The sequence below is a fragment of the Serinus canaria genome, chromosome 9 (genome assembly GCF_022539315.1).
Source record: "Serinus canaria isolate serCan28SL12 chromosome 9, serCan2020, whole genome shotgun sequence".
NCBI classification, from domain to species: Eukaryota; Metazoa; Chordata; class Aves; order Passeriformes; family Fringillidae; genus Serinus; species Serinus canaria.
Window position 1 is genome coordinate 6,521,181 of NC_066323.1, and position 20,072 is coordinate 6,541,252.

Consider the following 20,072-nt stretch of genomic DNA (forward strand, 5'->3'; position numbering starts at 1 on the left):
GTAACTACAAATAAAATTGGTAGGGTAGTGTTTGGAATTACTTGTCTGTTTCAGAAGGAAATTAAATGCTAAGATGTTTTTGACAGTGTTAAATCCTGCTGTTTGCTTCCTCTGGGCTGCTGTTTGTGATCAGATAAGGAGTTCCGGGTATCTGCACGTTTTCTGGGAAACAAGGACGACAGCAATACGTATGAATCAGACACGCCTGCAGTGCCACAGCCTGCTGGTTTCTCTTCTGAAACAGGAGCAGGATTTTTACCAGTTAAATCTGTGTATAATAATGCTTTCATGGAGGACAGTTTCAGACATCTTTGTACTCGTCTTCCTGGATTCTGGAAGAGTGCCAGCTTGGCAGACAGCAGGAACAAAAGGACAGTACTGAAAATACCTAGTCTGGGGCAGTCTTACTGTCACCACACAGCAGGTTTGGACAGCAGCAAAATTAGGCAGACAACTCTGACCAGTTCTCTTCATGTTTTAGAGTGCCTGATCTGTCTGATGGTGAGAATAAAACATTTTGGCATTTAGAAAGGTTGGAATGTCCCTTGCATTCTGAAAAGTGTTGTTCTTGTTCCAGGAACCCTTTTATTTGCACAAACTCACAGCTTCTGTTTTGAGGATTCCACAGTACATTATAAAAGCTTATTTGGGGTCATACCTGTAATTGATACTTCTGTCAGTGTGATAGAGAATCAGGAAAATCATTTAACCTACAGATGAGGGCACAGTAAATCAGGATCATAAATTGTTGGAATGTTAAATGAATAGAAGGCAGTGCTAGGAGTCTAAAGGAAACTTCTGCCTGGAAAAGAAATCAAATCCAGACACAGATCCTAATGAGCAGCTCTCTGATACCAAAAATGCCACAAAATACTATAAAATATTGCTACATCCTGTCTATACAAACAGTGTAATGGGATTTGTCTTGTGACTGGAGAAACTAATGGACTTCAATTAAAGTGTAACAGTTTGCTGAATGACTCATTCAACTTCAGCTGTGGGCTGATAAAATTATATCGAGTGTTCAGTCTGTCCTTTTGAATGGGTTTTGAAACACTGCCTGATGTGTGCAGCAGTACAGATTGTTTAGTGTTCAGTCACTGGGATGTGTGTACCTCTTTGCATGAGCATCCCATACTTTATACTTCAATACAATATTACAGCACAGTGCACTTCTTGCTCTCTTGTATGCTTGTTACATTTCTTGCTAGTTGGTACTTTAGAGAGGGAAGGATTTCTTGCAGAGCCTCAGAAGTAACTGTAGGTACTTGTGCTGATGACAGGCTATGTCTGCTAAACTGAACAACAATATTTTTCCCCTAGATTGTCCCCATGACATGGAGACTGTGTCTGTGAAGTGATAAAACTGTCATCGTTTACTGAAACCAAATTTTCTAAACATGGAATATCATATTCTTAATAAGGAACTATACCATCTATATCAGATTATATTATTTATATAACCTATAAGAAAATAGGCTATATAAATTGGCATTCATATGCTAAGTGTATCTGGAAGCAAGTATTATGGAAGGCATGTTTATCTTCCTGCTGTCTTCCCTCCTGTATGTTTATTCTTTTTGAGTGGAATCTCAAAACTAGAGATTGTTTTGTGCTAGTCCAGATGTCCCAAAGCTTTTGGCAGGAGAAAAATGTTTAAGATGCTTTAGGAAGGTCAGGGATTGCAGGTGTGATGAAGTGTTCATTTGAAGTTTGATTTAAATACCATCTCTCTAGAATTCCCTTAAAATTACAGTCCTTTTACTGTCGAAGAACATAATTGATTCTATTTATTCCAGGCAGTCTTCCAGATTTTAAAGTGTACACAGAAACACAAGCTGCCAGCTATACTTGAAAACTGTTTCTGTTTACATTCTTGCTTTCCAAATCCAAACCCTGGAGGCGTGCTTACATGTGCAAGTGGAATGAATGTGCACACAGTGACTGCATGCACCATTCCAGCACATGTCTGAATCCCAGCTTGAAGCAATAGCTGCTGCCTTGGTGCAGTTGCGCTAAAAATTGTAGACTTTGGGATGTCACATTTGGACCATTTACACGTTTTTAAAGAAAAGGTACTGAGTTGTCATTTCAGGTTTGAATTCTTTAAGGAAGCCAACACTGATGTTTATTTTGTAGAGATGCTTGGCTAAAAGGATTTCCATTTGTGATGTATGTGTGTCCCCCACTCCTGCCTCTGTTTCTTTGTTGCTGGTAGGGAGGGAGGAAAGCTTGCAGTGGCAAGAGGCACCATCCTTGCAGCTGCTCTTGGCCAGCCCTGCTGCAGTCAGGCAGCCCCCCAGTGCAGACCTGCATTAGGCTGACTCCATGGGGATCTCAGGAAGGAGCTAAAGCAACAGAAGGCAGCACAAGAAAGGGAAAGTGAGTTGTTCTCTGCCTCTGCCATCCATCTGACCTGTGACCAGTTGGCTCAGGGAGCCCCAGTGCCAGCAGGGTGAGGAGCGAGAACACACGCCTTGGGCTGGGTGAAAATGGGCTCTCATGGTTCAGAAGAGCCTCAGCAGGATGGTGGAACTGAAATTAAAAGGCTGCTGGTACAAGCTGAGTCTGTGTTGTGAATATTTAATTTGGTTGTGTCCATCTGTACTATCATTGTGTGTGTGTGGACAGGAAAGCTCATATGACTGCATATTCTTGTTTGTTTGGGGGCTTTGTGCTGGTTTGTGCCATAACAGTGATGTGCTTCTGCCTGTGTTTGCAGTTAAGAAATGTAAATAGGCATGTGATTCAATGATATGGGGAGGGAATCTTGTTCATGCTTTGCCTGATCAAAAAGATGCCATTCAACTTGTGTATTTCATTTTATCTGCGGGCTGAGGATAGTTATCAGCGTTTTGGAGCCCTCTGAGTTACTCTGAATGGTGTTATTTGGGTTCACTGGTAATGTTTTGTAATTGGTAAGCTTCCCAATTCTGTCTCTGTAAATACACTGTGTGTGCTGGGAGCTTTCCATTTCAGCATCCGCTCGCTGAGGCTGTCACAATAATGGGGGAAATAAAACAGCTTCTTTAAGCTTTTTCTTAAAAAGAAGTCAGTTGCAAAGCATTTCTAAATATGCATGAGGTGGTAGTGGAAAAGCGTTTTTCTAAATCTGCAGTGGCACTTCAGTACTTTTGTGGATATTTTTAAAAGCCCAAACTGCAACTACAAAGGAGGGATTAAAAAAGACAACCCTATTGCTACTCAGAGTTGCTTAGGAAGCAGTGGATTTGGGAAAACATCATTTTCATTCTGATGTTTCTTTGTAAGAACTGAAGTGTGGTAAGAGCAGGTACTGGATGTACTTGGAAGAAAACCTTTTGGAAAAGAAATCCTAATGAAGCAGGGCAGATCACTTTTTCTTTACTTATATATAAAATGTTACAGATGAATTTTATATGTACATAATTTAATTAATATATGTAGAAATATGTATTTTATAAATACATATTTTTAAAATTTGCTGAGCAAAGGACAAGCAATGTAACCATTGCTTTTCCACAGTGAGAGCTTTCAGGAAGTTGCTCCAACAGAAGACATGTGAAGCTGTTGGCTTGTGGGTTTCCCTTCTTTTCTGTTGATAAGAAAACTGAGATGCAGGGGCAGTCCTAAGAGGGTTTGTGACTGTAGTGATAAGACAAGGAGTAAAGGGTACAAACTGAATGAAGGTATATTTAGGCTAGGTAAATGTTAGGCTTGACTGTGAGCAAGGTGAGGCCCTTGCTCACAGTCAAGCCTGGGCACAGGGTGCCCAGAGAAGCTGTGGCTGCCCCATCCCTGAAGTGTCCAAGGCCAGGTTGCATAGGGCTTGGAGCAACGTGGGATAGTGGAAATGTCCCTGCACATGGCAGGGGAGTTGGAGTGAGATGCTCTTTAGGGTCCCTTCCAGCCCTTAACATTCTATGATTCTGTAATGGATCTACCCAAAATTAAGAGCAATCAATGCACAGATAAGCAACTCTGTTTCATTACAGAAAAATCTAGGATGCTGTGGGAAAGTATCAGGATTCCAGTAAAGAAGACCAAATATTTTGTAACAATGAGTTGCAAACAACAAGTCTTGTCGCAGGATGCCAGCAGTGAAAACATTCTGAACAAACTGGATTTCTTTTGCACATACTCAAGTATTGCCTCTGGTTAAGGAAATTAAAAATAGGTAGGGATTAGGAGTGTTTATTGGTGAATTATTGCTGTGTGCCTGCTGGGTTGTTCTTCTCTCTTTTTGGTGTCTCCCCTCACCCACTGGGCTATGAAACATCTCTGCTCTGTCCAGACTCTGGTTTTCTCATACTGTGCCCCATTCTCATTTTCTCTCTTTCTCATACTCATTTCCTCTGCTCTAAGATGGGCCTGAGCAGCACAGATAGAGGGTCACACATGTTCCCCTCCTTTCCTTTGGCTTGGCAGGGACATTCACACAGCTGCCAGAGAGAACTGGAACGGGGCATTGGCACTAAATAAAACAAGCCCAACTACAAAGTGCTAGTGAGGCTCAATTCTTCTGTCTCATTAATGGAAAAAAGGGTTTGTTGTTGGTGTAAATAGCTTATACTGATCTGAAACAGCTATGGCCAAGTCTTGTGTGTACATGGATTCTTAAAATCAAGTTAGAGCTTTCAGTAAATATTTATAACTATAATGTAACTGTTCGTTGAATATTTAGAGGTTTGAGATGAGAAAAAACCATTTTTAAATGTGGAAGCCTTGGTTTAGCTAAACTGAAAAGAGCTGATGGTTTGTATCATCCAAATTATAATAAATGCTTCACTTTCCAAATTAAAACTGTGGAGAACTTGGCTTGAGATTTTGTTAAAAATTTCTACAATAATTTGAGTATTGGGTGTTTTCATCCCTCTATTGAAATGTTCTATTAATGAATTAAAAGTTCAGATTTAAAAAATCCTCTATTCTTAAGACTGTATGTATATTAGCATTTTTCCAAACTAGCTTGATTCTATTAACTGTTTTGTTTGAGTAGAAATTTAGATTCAAATACAAGTTCTTAATCTTATTTTTATCAAGTCTTTTTTATGAATGTAAAAAACAGCCCTGAATATTCATCTACAGTTGTAAGTGGCATTTGCACCATTTTATCTGAAATTCTGAGTGATGCTTATATTTTAAATGTTGACATTTGAATTTCTGATTTTCACTCAGGTTTACACATACGAATCACTGCTTGAAGAGCTTGAAGTACAAAGTTACCCCAAGACTTAAAAATGCCTCCACGGCCATCATCTGGTGAACTATGGGGCATCCACTTGATGCCCCCCAGGATCCTGGTGGAGTGTCTCCTCCCAAATGGAATGATAGTGACTCTAGAATGCCTCCGTGAGGCCACCTTACTGACTATTAAACATGAACTCTTTAAAGAAGCAAGGAAGTACCCTCTCTATCAGCTCCTTCAAGATGAATCTTCTTACATTTTTGTAAGTGTTACCCAGGAAGCAGAGAGAGAAGAGTTTTTCGATGAAACACGGAGACTTTGTGACCTGCGACTGTTTCAGCCCTTCCTAAAGGTTATTGAACCAGTAGGTAACAGAGAAGAAAAGATTCTTAATAGAGAAATAGGTGAGATGTTCTTTTTTAAAAAACATTGTTTAACTGATTCTCCTCTTCAGAATATAAAAACCGAAATGGGTCGTGTTTGTCGCCTGTATCTGTCATGTTTCAGGCCTGCCAGTTGTTGCATCAAATGTCCAAAGATGCTGATCATAGTAAAGCCAATATTTATAATCAGTGAGGTGAACTCCTGTTTTCTGATCTGTTTCATTCACCATGGCTTTGTAAAGAGTATTTGTAGTTGCCTGTGGGTTAGAGGGTATCTTTTTGCTCATAATTTTTTAGCAGGATTTCATATTATTACAGAGCAACACCTGTCCTGTTATTTGGGAAGTCAATTTAGTTTGGAGTTTACAGAATTGTAAATTCTAGATTTAACTACAAATCTTAAACCAATTTTGTGGACACAGATTTTAATATTGCTCTAGCTTGCTTGAAAATCAAATTTCAGAAATTAGGTTTTTTCACCTTTCTTCTTCCTCCTTCTGAGAAAAGACCATAGGGAAAGGAGGGGAAAAAACACCTGGGGTTGGAGATGCAAAGGCAAGACAAGTTGATGTTTTGAATCATCTCTGGAGTAGCTTATGATTTTCCATGGTCCATTGTGGAAGCACAGGGAATCTGGCATTTGTTCCAACATCTTGGTTAAGAATTAAATTGAGGCAGTACAAACATACCCACTCCTGTTTCATTGCTAACAAATGTGTACTGCAGTGGTAGAGACTTGCCAACTGGAAATACTTGTTCTGAGGTACTGCTAATTGTTAAATGACTTAATTGTGACGAATGCATAATAAGTAAATTGCTTCTGTTTTGTAAAGCTCAACGTGTTCAGAACTTGGGGAGAGCAGTAGTTAGGTAACTATGCAACACGACAATTGAAAGTTTCCATTTGAACACTCATGCATCAATGATGATTTATCCAAGTAATCCCATTAAAGTAAATGGAGTTACATCTGAAGCACCTGAAAGAAATGCACTGTTATTATATGGATCTGTGTCAAAGAGCTTAAGTTCAGTGTCTTGTGGAGTGCTCATTGCAGTTCTTGAATAATGTTGGTCATTAAAAAATAATAGTTGTCATTCCAGTGTAAGCAAAGTTGATTAAGTCCTAATAGCTACCAATAATCCTGCCAGGGTTTGAGAAAAAATCAAATTTCACAGCTCCTCTGGTCCCTTAGGAAACTCTGTGCTGACTTCAAAGGAAGTTGAGTCCTGGTCCTTTTCCTCCAGGAGGAATGTTGGCTGTGAGAGCAGTGATTTAAGGCTTCCAGGATCTTTAGGGAATGTACACCTGTTTTCTAACCTTTTCTGTGTCTGCTGAGTGCCCTTAACTTTAGAACTGTGTAGTTCTTGAATGATATAAAACAATTACAAATGCATGTAGAAGCTGGCACATATTTTAGGCTGTGTTTTGCTTTATGTTGGCTTTTTTTGTGACTGATTGAAGAAATATTGAGCTCTACTTGTCAGTTACAATGACATCCTCATGCTGCTCCAATGCTGTAGGTTTTGCTATTGGCATGCCTGTCTGTGAGTTTGACATGGTCAAGGATCCAGAAGTACAGGACTTCAGGAGAAACATTCTGAACGTGTGTAAAGAAGCCGTGGATCTGCGAGATGCCAACGCCCCACACAGCAGAGCACTCTATGTCTATCCTCCAAATGTAGAGTCCTCAGCTGAACTCCCCAAGCACATATACAACAAACTAGACAAAGGTAAGGGCAGTATTTACAGCAGGAACATCATATATTTTCAGTGTTTGAAATCAAAGAGTACAGCTGTTGACTTGATATCTTGCACCTTAAGTTGTTCAGAATAATCTTCTTGATGGACTCTACCTTCAAAAGGATATTTAAATATGTGCTATTCTAACTGAATCTTAAAATATAACTCAGTAAATAGTGGTGACTTTTTTTAGTGGGTGGGAACAGCTTGTTGGCTTTGCAGTTTTCTATGGCATTCAGATATCTGGAATTAAATGATGCTGAATCACTGAGTTATTCTGCAGTCCTCAAATATGAAAGAGTTACTGCTGTTTTCTTGATGGCCAAATAGTCAGTAATTAATAAAAATATTCTTAACCTCAGGGCTGGCTAAAAGTTTCAATTTCTTCTAGAGTCAAAAATAAACTTAATCCATCTAGTTCCTTGCAGAAATTATAAACCCACTCTAAGTTTGGGCAATGAATCTTGTTTACATCTTCTTTTAATACTGAAAGCAAATCTTTGTGTTGGGGAGGCATGGGAGTTGTTTGGTTTGGGGGTTATTTTGGGTTTGTGCTTTTTCTTTGGAAACTGCATTGAAAATTATAGGCCTGACATTATTTTATATTTATTCCAGGGCAAATTATAGTGGTGATTTGGGTAATAGTCTCACCAAACAATGATAAGCAGAAGTACACCTTAAAAATCAATCATGACTGTGTGCCTGAGCAAGTTATTGCTGAAGCAATTAGGAAGAAAACTCGAAGTATGTTGCTGTCATCTGAACAACTGAAACTTTGTGTCTTGGAGTACCAGGGCAAATATATTTTAAAAGTCTGTGGCTGTGATGAATACTTGCTAGAAAAATGTCCACTGAGCCAATATAAGGTGGGTAAGATAAAGATTTTCTTTTGAACTACACCAAAATAATTCAAATTTGTGGGGAGAAAAATGATCAGTATTAGGTCTGGCTTTTTCATTATATTAATCCAAAACATAGGAAGTGACAGTGTGTGCACAAATTGGCGCTAATCCACGTGCTTCAGAAGAGAGAGGGGGGAGAAAAGTAGTTTTAATTAGAATTTGTGTCACTCATATAATTTTTCTTCTTTAATGTTTTCCTCTAATGTTATGGCTAAATCAAAGGTAGGTACTTTCAGAAATATCCTAGATTTCTAATGGCAGGAGATGAGCTATATTTGAATGGTGCTGATGTAATAAAACAGGAAATTTGATCACATTGTAAATTATGAAACAACCATTACTACTTTAAATCCTGTCCTAAAGGGGTGGTAAAAGAGCAAACTGTTTTCCTGTTACAGCTTTATCGTTACTTTAATAAGATAAAAAATGTAGATGTCCAGCACTACAGAAATCATTGCTGAGTCTTCCTTGTGTCTGTCTGTCCTTCACTGTGTTTGTTAGTACAGGGAGTGTGAGAGAACATGGGGCAGAGGAGCATCTGAACAGCTCTCTCTGGAGCACACGTTACCCTGTGGATTTCCTGACAGGCTGCTGCTGCTTCCTCTTGGAGGAATGTATTGTAATAAACTGCTCCCATTCCTTCTGCTAAGATGGTTGACAATCTGATCTTCAGAGCAGTGGAGGAGAGAAGGAGGGGTGGGGTATCCTGAATAATGGGAAAAGCATCTCTGTACTCTGGGAGCTGGGGAACAAGTGCAGGCATACATGAATAATGTTGCAGAGTCATCAGAAGATCAAACACCAGACCTATTTGATCTAGCATGGCTTCTTCAGAAGCATCTGGTCTGCCTTTGCTGTGCCCCAGCAGAGCCTGCTCATTAACTCCAGGCTGGACCTGTCCTAACACACTGTGTTTTGTGGTAGTGTTGCCAGACAAAATGCTCTCAGCACTCAGACCTGAATGGACAGGTGAAGTGTGTCAGGATCAGTAAGGTAATGAGCACACTTGAGCCAAAAATGAGCGTGTCTACTGCTTTCCTTGTGCTCCCTGCCTGGGACCGGCACAATCAGGCACCTCTGCTGCACTGCAGGCTGGTACAGCCCCTGCTGTTCCAGAACAGCTCAATTGCTTCCAGGAGCAGCTCAAATCCATCTGCTCTGTGCTGCACTGTGCTGGGGCTGAGGAGCTCTACAAGGAACCTGGCTGGTGATTTTTTTCAGCTCCCATCTCTCTCTCCAGTCCAGCCTTCCATTGTTGTAGATGTTCACATCTCAGAGCCATGAGGTGTGGCTGTGTGACCCTACCCAGCAACGTGTCCAAACTGCTGGATGCTGTACCTGCTATCACTGTGCAGAGTGTGCATGCAGGACATGATAAGCTCTTTCACTTTCCTGCCTCCCCAAGTATCTTTGTAGGTTTCCATTGCCAAGAGTGTAGGCTTTGAAAAGACCCAGCACTTTTGTGGTGTTGGTGAGGGTCCTCAGGACGAGGTGAGAGATGAGAATTTGACTCCATGTTCTCAGAAGGCTGATTTATTCATTTATGATATTATATTAAAGAAAAATATACATCAGAAGGCTGAACAAGAATAATAATAAAAAATTATACCACTCTACTTTCTGACTCAGAGAGTGTGACACAGCTGACTGTGACTGGTCATTAAGTTAAAACAATTCACATGGAACCAATTAAACATTCACCTGTTGGTAAACAATGTCCAAGCCACATTCCAAAGCAGCAAACACAGGAGCAGCAATCGGATAATTATTGTTTTCATTCCTCTCTGAGGCTTCTCATCTCCCCAGGAGAAAATCCTGGGCAAAGAGGATTTTTCAGAAAATGTGGTGACCCACTTTGGTTGTTTCCTTGCAGTACATCAGGAGCTGCATCATGCTTGGCCGCATGCCCAACCTGATGCTGATGGCCAAGGAGAGCCTGTACACGCAGCTGCCCCTGGACACCTTCACCATGCCCTCCTACTCCCGGCGCATCTCCACCGCCACGCCCTACATGAACGGAGAGGCCACCACCAAATCCCTCTGGACTATCAACAGTGCTCTCAGAATAAGGATCCTCTGTGCTACCTATGTAAATGTGAACATCAGAGACATAGACAAGGTATGGCATCACCTGTGGCTTTGCAGCAGCTCGTGGTTTCCCTCCCGAGTGTTTTGTTTTGACATTGGAAAAGAATTGTTATTTAGCACGTTAAAAAATTATATCACTTTTTTACTTCAATTGAAATATTTCATTCTAAACAGCACACCCATGTTTTAGCATCTGGAAACTTTTCTGTACTGCTTAAAAAATGTGAGTTGTGGTAATTAGCTAAATATTCTGCCTGGTTGGAGCAGGAGTCAGTTTGCGTAGCACTTCAGCAGAGATTGTAATGGATAGAAAAAGAAATCTGTCTTCTAAGCAATTATGTTTAAGAATGTATTGCAGGAACTGATAGTGCTTTTGATGAGGGCATGCTGTCTTCATTTATGGAAATAAAGGTGTGGGGTAATAGGGGGCAAAAAGCAGGTGTAGTGTTCAATTCCATTGAAGACACCTACAACCCAGGCTCTCTTTCTTTGGAATTCCTTTCACAATACCTTGGCACAGGAAGAATGGAGAGTAAATTCCAGGGGTGTTTTTTTTAGTGTTCTTTTCAAGTTTGGTACTGTGTTTTTTAAGAACTAGTTTTGCAATTAATGAGGAGAAGGACCAAAACACTTTTTCTAGATGGATATGCTTATAAACTCTGCTGTACACCCAACAGAGCATGAATTAATTTGGGGAGTGGTGGAGCAGTTTGGTTTTCAGTTTTGTTTTTGTTTTGTTACTGAAAACGAAAGGATAATGTGTTGTAATCATGGTATGTGTTGACTGCAATGAAAACATTTGTTTACAGTAACATTTCAAAGACTAATATGGATGTTGTTTTCAGATCTATGTTAGGACAGGTATCTACCATGGAGGGGAGCCTTTGTGTGACAATGTGAATACTCAGAGGGTACCTTGTTCTAATCCCAGGTAAGATGAATACCTGAGTGACTGTAGAGAACCTGACTCTCAGGGCATCATAAATGATAGCACTGAAGGCTTGACTTAGGCATTGCTCAGGTAGAGCTCCTTACTGGGAATCTTTTACCTTAATTTTGTAAAAAAAATATTACATAACCATATATATATATATATATATATATATATATATATATATATATATATATATATATATATATATATAAAATTAATTTAATTCAAACACAAGCATTTTGTCTTGCACATAATAGTACAGTATAGAATATATTTTCAGGATGTTTGACAAACCATCAGTATTACCTGGAAAAAATTATTCACCTGAACTTAAAAGTGCAAAAAGAAGTTTTATATGAGCATATATAAATATTAGGGTCATCTTTTAGCCACCTGTTCTCATAACTGTAACTAATGAAGAGGTGTGAAATTTCAGCATCTCCTAAGATTAGATGCAAAGTATATGTGCAGAAGTAATTTTTTGCTTGCTTTTTGTGACTTTGTGTCTTTAATAATAATTTTTGAAACTTATTTTTATCTGTACATTTTCTATGAATATGATTAGGTTTTATAATTAAAGGACTAATAATATACATAATTGGTGAAAAATATGCTCTCTTCCTGAGTTGCCTCAAATACTGCTGTACTTGAGCTGATAATTTCAACTATTTTAGAGATAAAATCTTGGAAAGGTGGTGAAGGTTATGCCTTAAAATCATAGATATGATCACACAGATCAGTATTATATGAAATGAACACATAAGAAAAGTGAATTAAAGTTTATCTGCCAATTTCTTTATTCTTAGAGAAGGGCTTTCACAGTTATTTCTTTGTAAAATTGCTTTCATTAGCTACAGATGCATTGAAAAATTAAAGCTGTCCTTGGAAGCTGCTTGCTCTTTCAACTGAGAAAATTCTGTATGACAATCTGCTTAGGGGAAGAAACTGGATCAGAAGTTCCTCTTCAAAAGCACAGTTCTACCAACTGAGAGATGAATTCTGCTTAGAGAAGTTAATGAAAACAAAATCAAACTATTCCTGTAGAACCAATCTGTGCTATTATTACTATAATAAATAGAAAAACATTTGACTTGGGATTCTTGCTTTGGATTTCCATGATTTTGGTTTCCCCATCTTGCAGATATCTTTTTATGTTCCAACAGTTGAGGTTTAGTTTGGTTTTGAAAGCTCTTTTTCCCTGTTGACTTTTTCTCCTGAAGGGAAAACTGTTTGACAAGCTAAACCTTACATCAGTGTAGCACATATGCAAATCCATTATCTTTAGGTTGCAGGAATTGAACCTAACATGGCTTTTTAAACAGTGTTGGGGCTAGAAAGCTATTGGGGAAACTTCCATTCCCAAAAGCAGTGAATGTGGTGAAATGCATATGTGGAGACCCTTTTTCAGTAAGAAAGTGTACTCTGTATGCAAATACACAGTTTAGGGATATACCAAATGCCTTTTGGTGGAGTGATGATGTCTCCTTGAAGCTGGTTTCATTCTGCCTTTTGGACCTGCAGGTGGAACGAGTGGCTGCTGTATGACATGTACATTCCTGATCTCCCTCGTGCTGCTCGGCTCTGCCTGTCCATCTGCTCTGTCAAAGGCCGCAAGGGTGCCAAGGAGGTAAAACACCTCGTGGCTTTGTTGCACTAATGAGCCACTGCTGCTGAAATCAGGTCTGGGAAGATAGCTGGTGAATGCTGGCCTGGCAATGAGTGCAATGTTTGATTTGAATTTGATTTAAATAGGGATGTTATTTTCTTTTTTCTTTTTGTGTTTGGAAATTAAACAACACAGAAAAAAGCTTATCAGTTCAGCACTGTAAATCATACCTGTACTGCATTGCCAGACACGAAGACCAGTGCTAGTGTTTTGAAGTGGAAGTGCTTTTAAAATTAATTTTCAAACCTATTTATTTTTAAAGGACAGTATTTGTACCTTTAGAGTTGAATTTTCAAGTAAAGAAATTTTGTACTCCTTTAGCATTTAATGCTGGATCTCAAATAGTGATTTTTAATAATCTACATGCAACATTTAATTTTTAGCCAGCAGCATCGTTACATTTTGGGTTTGAGGGTGTTTGTCTACAAGGTCTGCAGGTCTGTAAACCTTGCAGAATTATTTGGGTTAGAAGGGATCCTTAAAGATCATCCAATTCCACTCCCTTTCCACTAGCCCAGGTTGGTCCAAGCCCCATCCAACCTGGTCTTGAACACTTCCAGGAATGGGGCAGCCACAGCTTCTCTGGGCAACCTCTGCCAGGGTCTGGCTACCCTTATCATAGAAAACCATATTTCTTTTGTCCAGTCTAAAAATATTGGCCTCAAGTTTAAAACTGCTGCCCCTTGTTCTGTCACTACAGGACTTGGTCAAAATCTTTTTGTCAGAAAAACATTTTTCATCACCCTGGCTTAGTCTGGTGTGAGGAAGATATGTGCATGTGTTTACAATTGTTTTAGCATCATTTTGTTAAAGGACTGCTATGACAGCCATTCCTCCACAACTTGCTTTCTGCTAATCTGGGAATGTAACAACTTGATCTGGGGTGAAATAGTTATTTCTCCTGACTCGCTCTGCAATAATCCATAGATGACACTGAAAAAAAATCATATTTTAATCTCTTTAAGGAGCACTGTCCATTGGCTTGGGGAAATATAAACATGTTCGATTACACAGACACTCTGGTATCTGGGAAAATGGCTTTGAATCTTTGGGCAGTACCTCATGGGCTGGAGGATTTGTTGAATCCTATTGGTGTTACTGGATCAAATCCAAATAAGGTATTTGCATGCCAGCTTCCCCCTTAAGAGTGCATTTTCAAAATATGCTTTATTCTGGTTGCCCTCATTCAGCAGAAAAACTAATTTGAATTCCCTTGAACTAGGAAACTCCATGCTTAGAGCTGGAATTTGATTGGTTTAGCAACCCTGTAAAGTTTCCAGATATGACAGTGATTGAAGAGCATGCAAACTGGACAATTTCACGGGAACTGGGATTCAACTACAGCTATGCAGGGCAGGTAAGGCAAACTCCCCCTCCAGGATTAGCTATTCAAATATGAAAGGATTATTTACTACTTTATTTTACTCAGTGTATCAGTAACAAAACGTCTTTTTTTTACATCCTCATTTATTGTAAAATCATAAAATCAAATTTTTGTTGTGTTTGGTAAAATGAGCAGTATATTCTCTTTTCTTTATATTACCAGTAAAGTGACCTAATGCTTCACTGACCAACCAAAACACTCCAAAGAGAAACTGGTTTACTGTGTTTTTGACATTTTTGTAGCACTAATTTGGTTGTTAAACTACTTAGTTTAACTTTTTAAAAGTTGAAATTCTCCTTCAATTATACTGTTTTTCTGTGTTGCAGTTTCATGTTTATAGTTAAACTTCCCTGTGTAACCCAAAGGTGCTTAGAACTCTTTCCTGTCTGCTTTATGGGGTGGTTATGACCACAAGCAAAGGGAATTTTAAGGGAATTGATGGACATACACATGGGTGTAGTCCTTTATTTCACTTTTTCCACAAACAGAACTTGTGCATTACAATTGGCTTTTTGGTGAGGTTTGGACCTTTCTTCAAAGCACTTTTTTGGATGATGAAAAGAAGTAAAAACAGAAAAGCAGTAAAGCTAAAAATGCTCTTTATTTAAAGCCAAGGCTGTGAAATTGTTTGGTGTGTTTTACATTTTCTTCTGGAGGCTGGTTCAAAGCCCTGGGTTTGCTCAGGGAGCTCCGTGCTCTGTGTGAAGAGCTCTGTGGTGGGAGTTGGGCTGTGCTGTAGAGCACAGAGGGGGCAAGAGCTTCCAGAGTGGGAATTCTGGGGGTGTTTGCAGCAGTCCTGTCCCAGGGTATCCTGAACAAAGCTGTGGGCATTGGATTTCTCTTGATACTCAGCAAGATGTCCATCATAGAGCAGCATCTCTGCTGCTTATGCTGTGTCTGAGCAGGGTTTTAATAAATGCTTAAGTACAGTTGTCTTCTTGGTAAATAACATTCCCCAGCCTCTTACCTGGGCTTCTGTACTCCAGCTCATTGTTTTGTTTCATCTGGCACAGAAAAAAAATGGTGAGGAGGATAAATTCACTTCACTGACAACATAGCTAATTTCTGTTTGTAGCAGTTCTGTTTTCTGTGCTCTTTGGGAATGTCTTACACTAATTGTGATTTAATATTTTCCATTTTCCTGTTACTCAGGCATTCCTACAGCATTCTGCCCCTAATTTACCTTTTATCATCCCCCATGTTCTGCTTTTTCAGTTCCAAATCCTTTTCACTCCTTTCAACAACCCTCAGCAATCACAGGCTGGGGTCAGAAATGACCAGTCTCACTTTGTGCTGCATTGTGTCATTCATCAGATGCCAACTGCTGCTATTTCTCCACACAGCTGATTGAGTTGAAATGTGCCTCTTCTTGTGCCAGCAGTGACTAAAAGCGGTTGTAGAGATCAAAGGTCTTTCATCTTTCTAAATTTTGAGCTCTCAGTTATAACAAGTGGATACAGCAAGATAGTATTGCATGACCCAGACTGTAGTGATTGCTGTGTGTTCAAATACTGTATTTCATGTGTGTGGTTTGGCAATAGAAGGAGTTGTGTGGAGGGCTAAAGTGCCGCTGTCTCTGCAGAGTAACAGAATAGCTCGGGATAGTGAATTAACAGAGAGTGACAAGGAGCAACTGCGAGCCATTTGTACCCGAGACCCCTTGTCTGAAATCACTGAGCAAGAGAAGGACTTCCTCTGGAGACACAGGTATTGCAAATCAAAAACCAAACCAAAGAAAAAACCTGCTTGGCAATAATCCAACTTCACCTCATTCATTCCAAATTTGTCGTGGGTTTTGCTCCCTTTTTTCCGTGCTGTGGAGTTGGTGTTTTAGACGAGGCTTGTAAAGCGTTCTGCATTGTGTGGTTTGGTTATAATCCTGTGGAGAAAAGTAAGTTGTAGAATGAGCTCCCCTTTTCCTTATTACTGCAGTTTTACCTGCATGAATGGATCCTGGGAGCACCTTGCTGGCAGAGGAAGAAAAAGGTGCAAAGCTGTGGGGACATAGTTGATGGTTATGAAAGCAAAAGTGTTGTTTAGTACATGCAACTTTTCTTTTTCCTTTTTTGCAGACACTATTGTGTGAATACTCCAGAAATTCTACCCAAATTACTTTTGTCTGTCAAGTGGAATTCTAGAGATGAAGTAGCCCAGGTAATCTGAAGCACTGAAGAAGTGATAGATTTTGAAGAAGCTTTAAAATGCTATTTTAAAGAAAACTTCTGGAAGTTAAAAGCATATTATGTGTGCATGATACATTGAATGAATAGTTGGAGTTGCCACTGTGATTGATAGGTGCCATAGTTCTTGTTCTTTAGCTCAGTCTGGTCTTAAGATTTCCTCTTGCTGGCATTACTCAAATCCCTCTGATGTTGCCAACTTGTCAATTACAGTTAAATGTGAGGTTTTGTTTTCATTCTTTTTAGAGTGGCTAAAACAACAAAGTCAACTGGCAACTAATACCAGACTGTTGATTGAGGACCAGCAATTAAACAGCTTCTGCTCAGATGTAGTTGTGTCTGACAATGCCTTCTAATGGCTGCGTGTTACAGCTTCTTCCTGACCAGGGCAAAGGTGTGACGTGCTTGTTCTTGCCCACAGATGTACTGCTTGGTAAAGGACTGGCCCTCAATCAAGCCAGAGCAGGCCATGGAGCTGCTGGACTGCAATTACCCAGACCCCATGGTGCGAGCTTTTGCAGTTCGGTGTCTGGAGAAGTCCCTGACAGATGACAAACTGTCTCAGTACCTAATCCAGCTGGTACAGGTACTGAGCATATTTTGGCGTGTTTGTTGTCTTGTGTATGTCCAATAATCACAGAGGCTCGAAACACAGCAAAAGTTAAGTTGTTGTGAAAAAGAGGTCATCATGTTTGCTTTGCAGATTATTTAGGAGGAGATGAAAGGTTATTTTTTCTCTAGTGCTGTGGTTTTGCTTGTTGGTACTAAATGCCAGCATTCTGCAGAGATGCAAAACTGTTCCACCAACTGGAGCAGGCAGCTATTTCAGCTGTCCTAACATATGGGAAAGGATGAGCAGAAGCATCTTCTCAAAATTTTGAGCAAGTTGAGGCTAAAATATTTGGTAACAGCAAAGCAAGCGTCAGATGGTAAGTTCCTGAAATAGAGGCAGCCAGCGAACAGTTGGCATATATTGTTCAAAGCCTAACACATGCAAATATTAATACCAAGATCAGTCATTCCAGAAAAATAATGTACAACATAGATGGCTTTTTATTTAACTGCCTTTGATCTGTATATTGTTTATAGAAATAATAACTGCATCTGATGTTCTAAAATTTTCTCTTTATCCTTAACTAGGTTCTGAAATATGAGCAGTATTTAGATAATCAGCTTGTGAGATTTTTGCTCAAGAAGGCACTGACCAATCAAAGGATAGGACACTTCTTCTTTTGGCATTTAAAGTAAGCTTTGTGTCATGTTGAGGGGTGGTGGGCTTCCTGTTAGCTTAAACAATTAGTTCTTCTAAAAGTTTGACATACTAAATGTCCTTTCTTAGAAAAATATTACCACTTTAAATAAACCTTGGGGTGTTTTAGTTAAGAGTTGGAATAAGTAGTTCGGTGACAGAAATCATGCCTTGCATTTTCAAAAGCTATTTAGTAGTACTTGGATTTGTACTTCTTTTTATCTACTGATATTTTTTCTGAAAACAAAGTAGTCTGAGACTGCTGAAAGCTTCCCATATTGTTATCTGCCTGATGCCACATGAATTTTTCCAGAAAACTTTACAAATATATGAGACCTAAAGAAAACCACCCAATTCAACGAGGTAACGCTTTGAAAAAGACAAGTAAAAACTTTTTTCTTGCTTCTTTATTAAAGGTTTCTTATAGAGCTTGATAGCTCAATCTGCAACATATTGGGTTGTAGCTAGAGGTCACCTAAAAGTTCTGTTCTAAGCTGGTGTAATCAGACCAGAAATAGAAGCAAGGCATCTTTGCTGTACTCTCAGTTTTCTACTTGCCTTAGTGTCATCAAGGATAAGGGAGGGGATTGTTTGAGGGGATGTATTTTAGGACTCTATGAAGATGTCACAAGTACAACTTCATTTTTGGTACCTCCAAGTGGTGTTGTCTCTAAGCTGTAACTGTTCTTCCTCCCTGTATAGGTCTGAAATGCACAACAAAACTGTCAGTCAGAGGTTTGGTTTACTTCTGGAGTCCTACTGTCGAGCATGTGGAATGTACCTGAAGCACCTGAGCAGGCAGGTGGAGGCTATGGAGAAGTTGATTAACCTCACAGATATTCTCAAGCAGGAAAAAAAGGATGAGACCCAGAAGGTATCAAAAGCTGTCCTTATCTCCAAACTGCTGCTGTTGAGTCACAGGAATTACTTAGAACTGTTCTATTTGATCAATGAGGAAAGTGTTAATGCTAATTTCAGTAGGTGCTATGTCTCCTGGGGAGCTGTAGTATTTCCTGTGCAATGCCATTGTCTAGCTCTCAAGGCAATAGAACTAAAGTTAAAGGTTTCAATTTGTGTAATATGTAGCTGAGCTGTACTTATATTAGAACTGTGCAAAACCATGCTTGAAAATCAAAGCTAAAATCTGATACCTTCATTTACATGAAAATAGTGTTCTCAAGACCTGAATGTGCTTATTTATCAGGTACAGATGAAGTTTCTTGTTGAACAAATGAGACGGCCAGATTTCATGGATGCCTTGCAAGGTTTTATCTCTCCTCTTAATCCTGCCCATCAACTGGGAAACCTTCGGTATTGTATCCAGTTTTGAAGTTTGTCTAGATGCTTCAGTAAATGTTTAGTAAGGGTAACAATAACAGTGTTGAGGTTGACTGTTAAGATAGTAAATGTCAGTATTTTCAAAGTCCACTGAATAGATTTTGTAGCAGAGTAATCCATAAAGAGTGGAGTCATTTCAATCCAATGGTTTAACAAACAAGGAAACAACATGACCTTCAGTTGTTCCTTTAAGGTACTTCAGTCCTTTTTTCTGTTGTCAAGAGCTCATATTGCTCATATATGAAGGAGTATTCACAATATTCCCTTACAACACAACTCTTGGTCTTGGCAAATGGTTAATGTAGCACTGACTAATTTAAGTTTGAGTCTGAAAGTGAGAATGGTGGATTGTCAGTTATCTTTGCATCTTTAATTTGGTGCTGGTTCAGAGTTTGACCAAAACAGGGAGAACTTAGCGGTATTATGAGAAATATGGTATAAGAATCAAATTATGCCTATTTCATAGAAATCTTATCTCTTTTAGGCTTGAGGAGTGCAGGATAATGTCATCTGCAAAAAGGCCGCTGTGGTTGAACTGGGAAAACCCAGATATTATGTCTGAATTGTTATTTCAGAACAATGAGATAATATTTAAAAATGGAGATGGTAAGGAAAGATAAGTGTAATTCAAAAGCTACATACCTGTTTATTTTCCTAACCTTTTACTTAGTGTTTTTTATGAGCCTATAAATACATATGTTTAAAAAAAAATCAGCTGAGCAAAGCTATTTTCTTTTCCAGAAAAATTAAGTATAGACAGATGTGTATTTATCTCAGACAAGTACAACTTTTAAATGTTTTAGGATGGTCAGTCTGTCAAGGTGGAACACAATACTGTTTAATATTTGTTCTTTTTAATTGTAAATTTCTTCAAGATATTACCGATGTGTAAACTGTGATTCCATTGTCCTAGATTCAGTTTATGTTTTTTAAATCACCACCACAAGTTTATATTAATTTTTTACTATTTAAAACTTGCTTTTCTCTACTGAGGGAACAAAATCTGCACAAAACTATGCAAACCTTATTACCTTTAGATG

General features: G+C 39.0%; 1 protein-coding gene across 3 annotated transcripts in view; it reads left to right on the forward strand.

Annotated features, from left to right (window-relative positions):
* Positions 1–20,072, forward strand: part of PIK3CA (phosphatidylinositol-4,5-bisphosphate 3-kinase catalytic subunit alpha) — a 37,377-nt gene that overhangs the window by 11,456 nt on the left and 5,849 nt on the right. The window contains exons 2-17 of one of the 3 annotated variants that reach the window (XM_050977852.1): positions 3,975–4,156; positions 5,158–5,571; positions 7,072–7,281; positions 7,907–8,157; positions 10,067–10,312; positions 11,127–11,212; positions 12,737–12,842; positions 13,847–13,999; positions 14,104–14,238; positions 15,848–15,972; positions 16,338–16,419; positions 16,867–17,031; positions 17,586–17,689; positions 18,397–18,568; positions 18,899–19,005; positions 19,517–19,638. In XM_050977852.1, the coding sequence (XP_050833809.1) occupies positions 5,220–5,571; positions 7,072–7,281; positions 7,907–8,157; positions 10,067–10,312; positions 11,127–11,212; positions 12,737–12,842; positions 13,847–13,999; positions 14,104–14,238; positions 15,848–15,972; positions 16,338–16,419; positions 16,867–17,031; positions 17,586–17,689; positions 18,397–18,568; positions 18,899–19,005; positions 19,517–19,638 (2,416 nt within the window). In that variant the 5' untranslated portion in view covers positions 3,975–4,156; positions 5,158–5,219. Of the gene's footprint in view, positions 1–243; positions 502–3,974; positions 4,157–5,157; positions 5,572–7,071; positions 7,282–7,906; positions 8,158–10,066; positions 10,313–11,126; positions 11,213–12,736; positions 12,843–13,846; positions 14,000–14,103; positions 14,239–15,847; positions 15,973–16,337; positions 16,420–16,866; positions 17,032–17,585; positions 17,690–18,396; positions 18,569–18,898; positions 19,006–19,516; positions 19,639–20,072 lie in introns of those variants that run through there. The other 2 variants (XM_050977853.1, XM_030227357.2) reach the window with 2 other exon arrangements.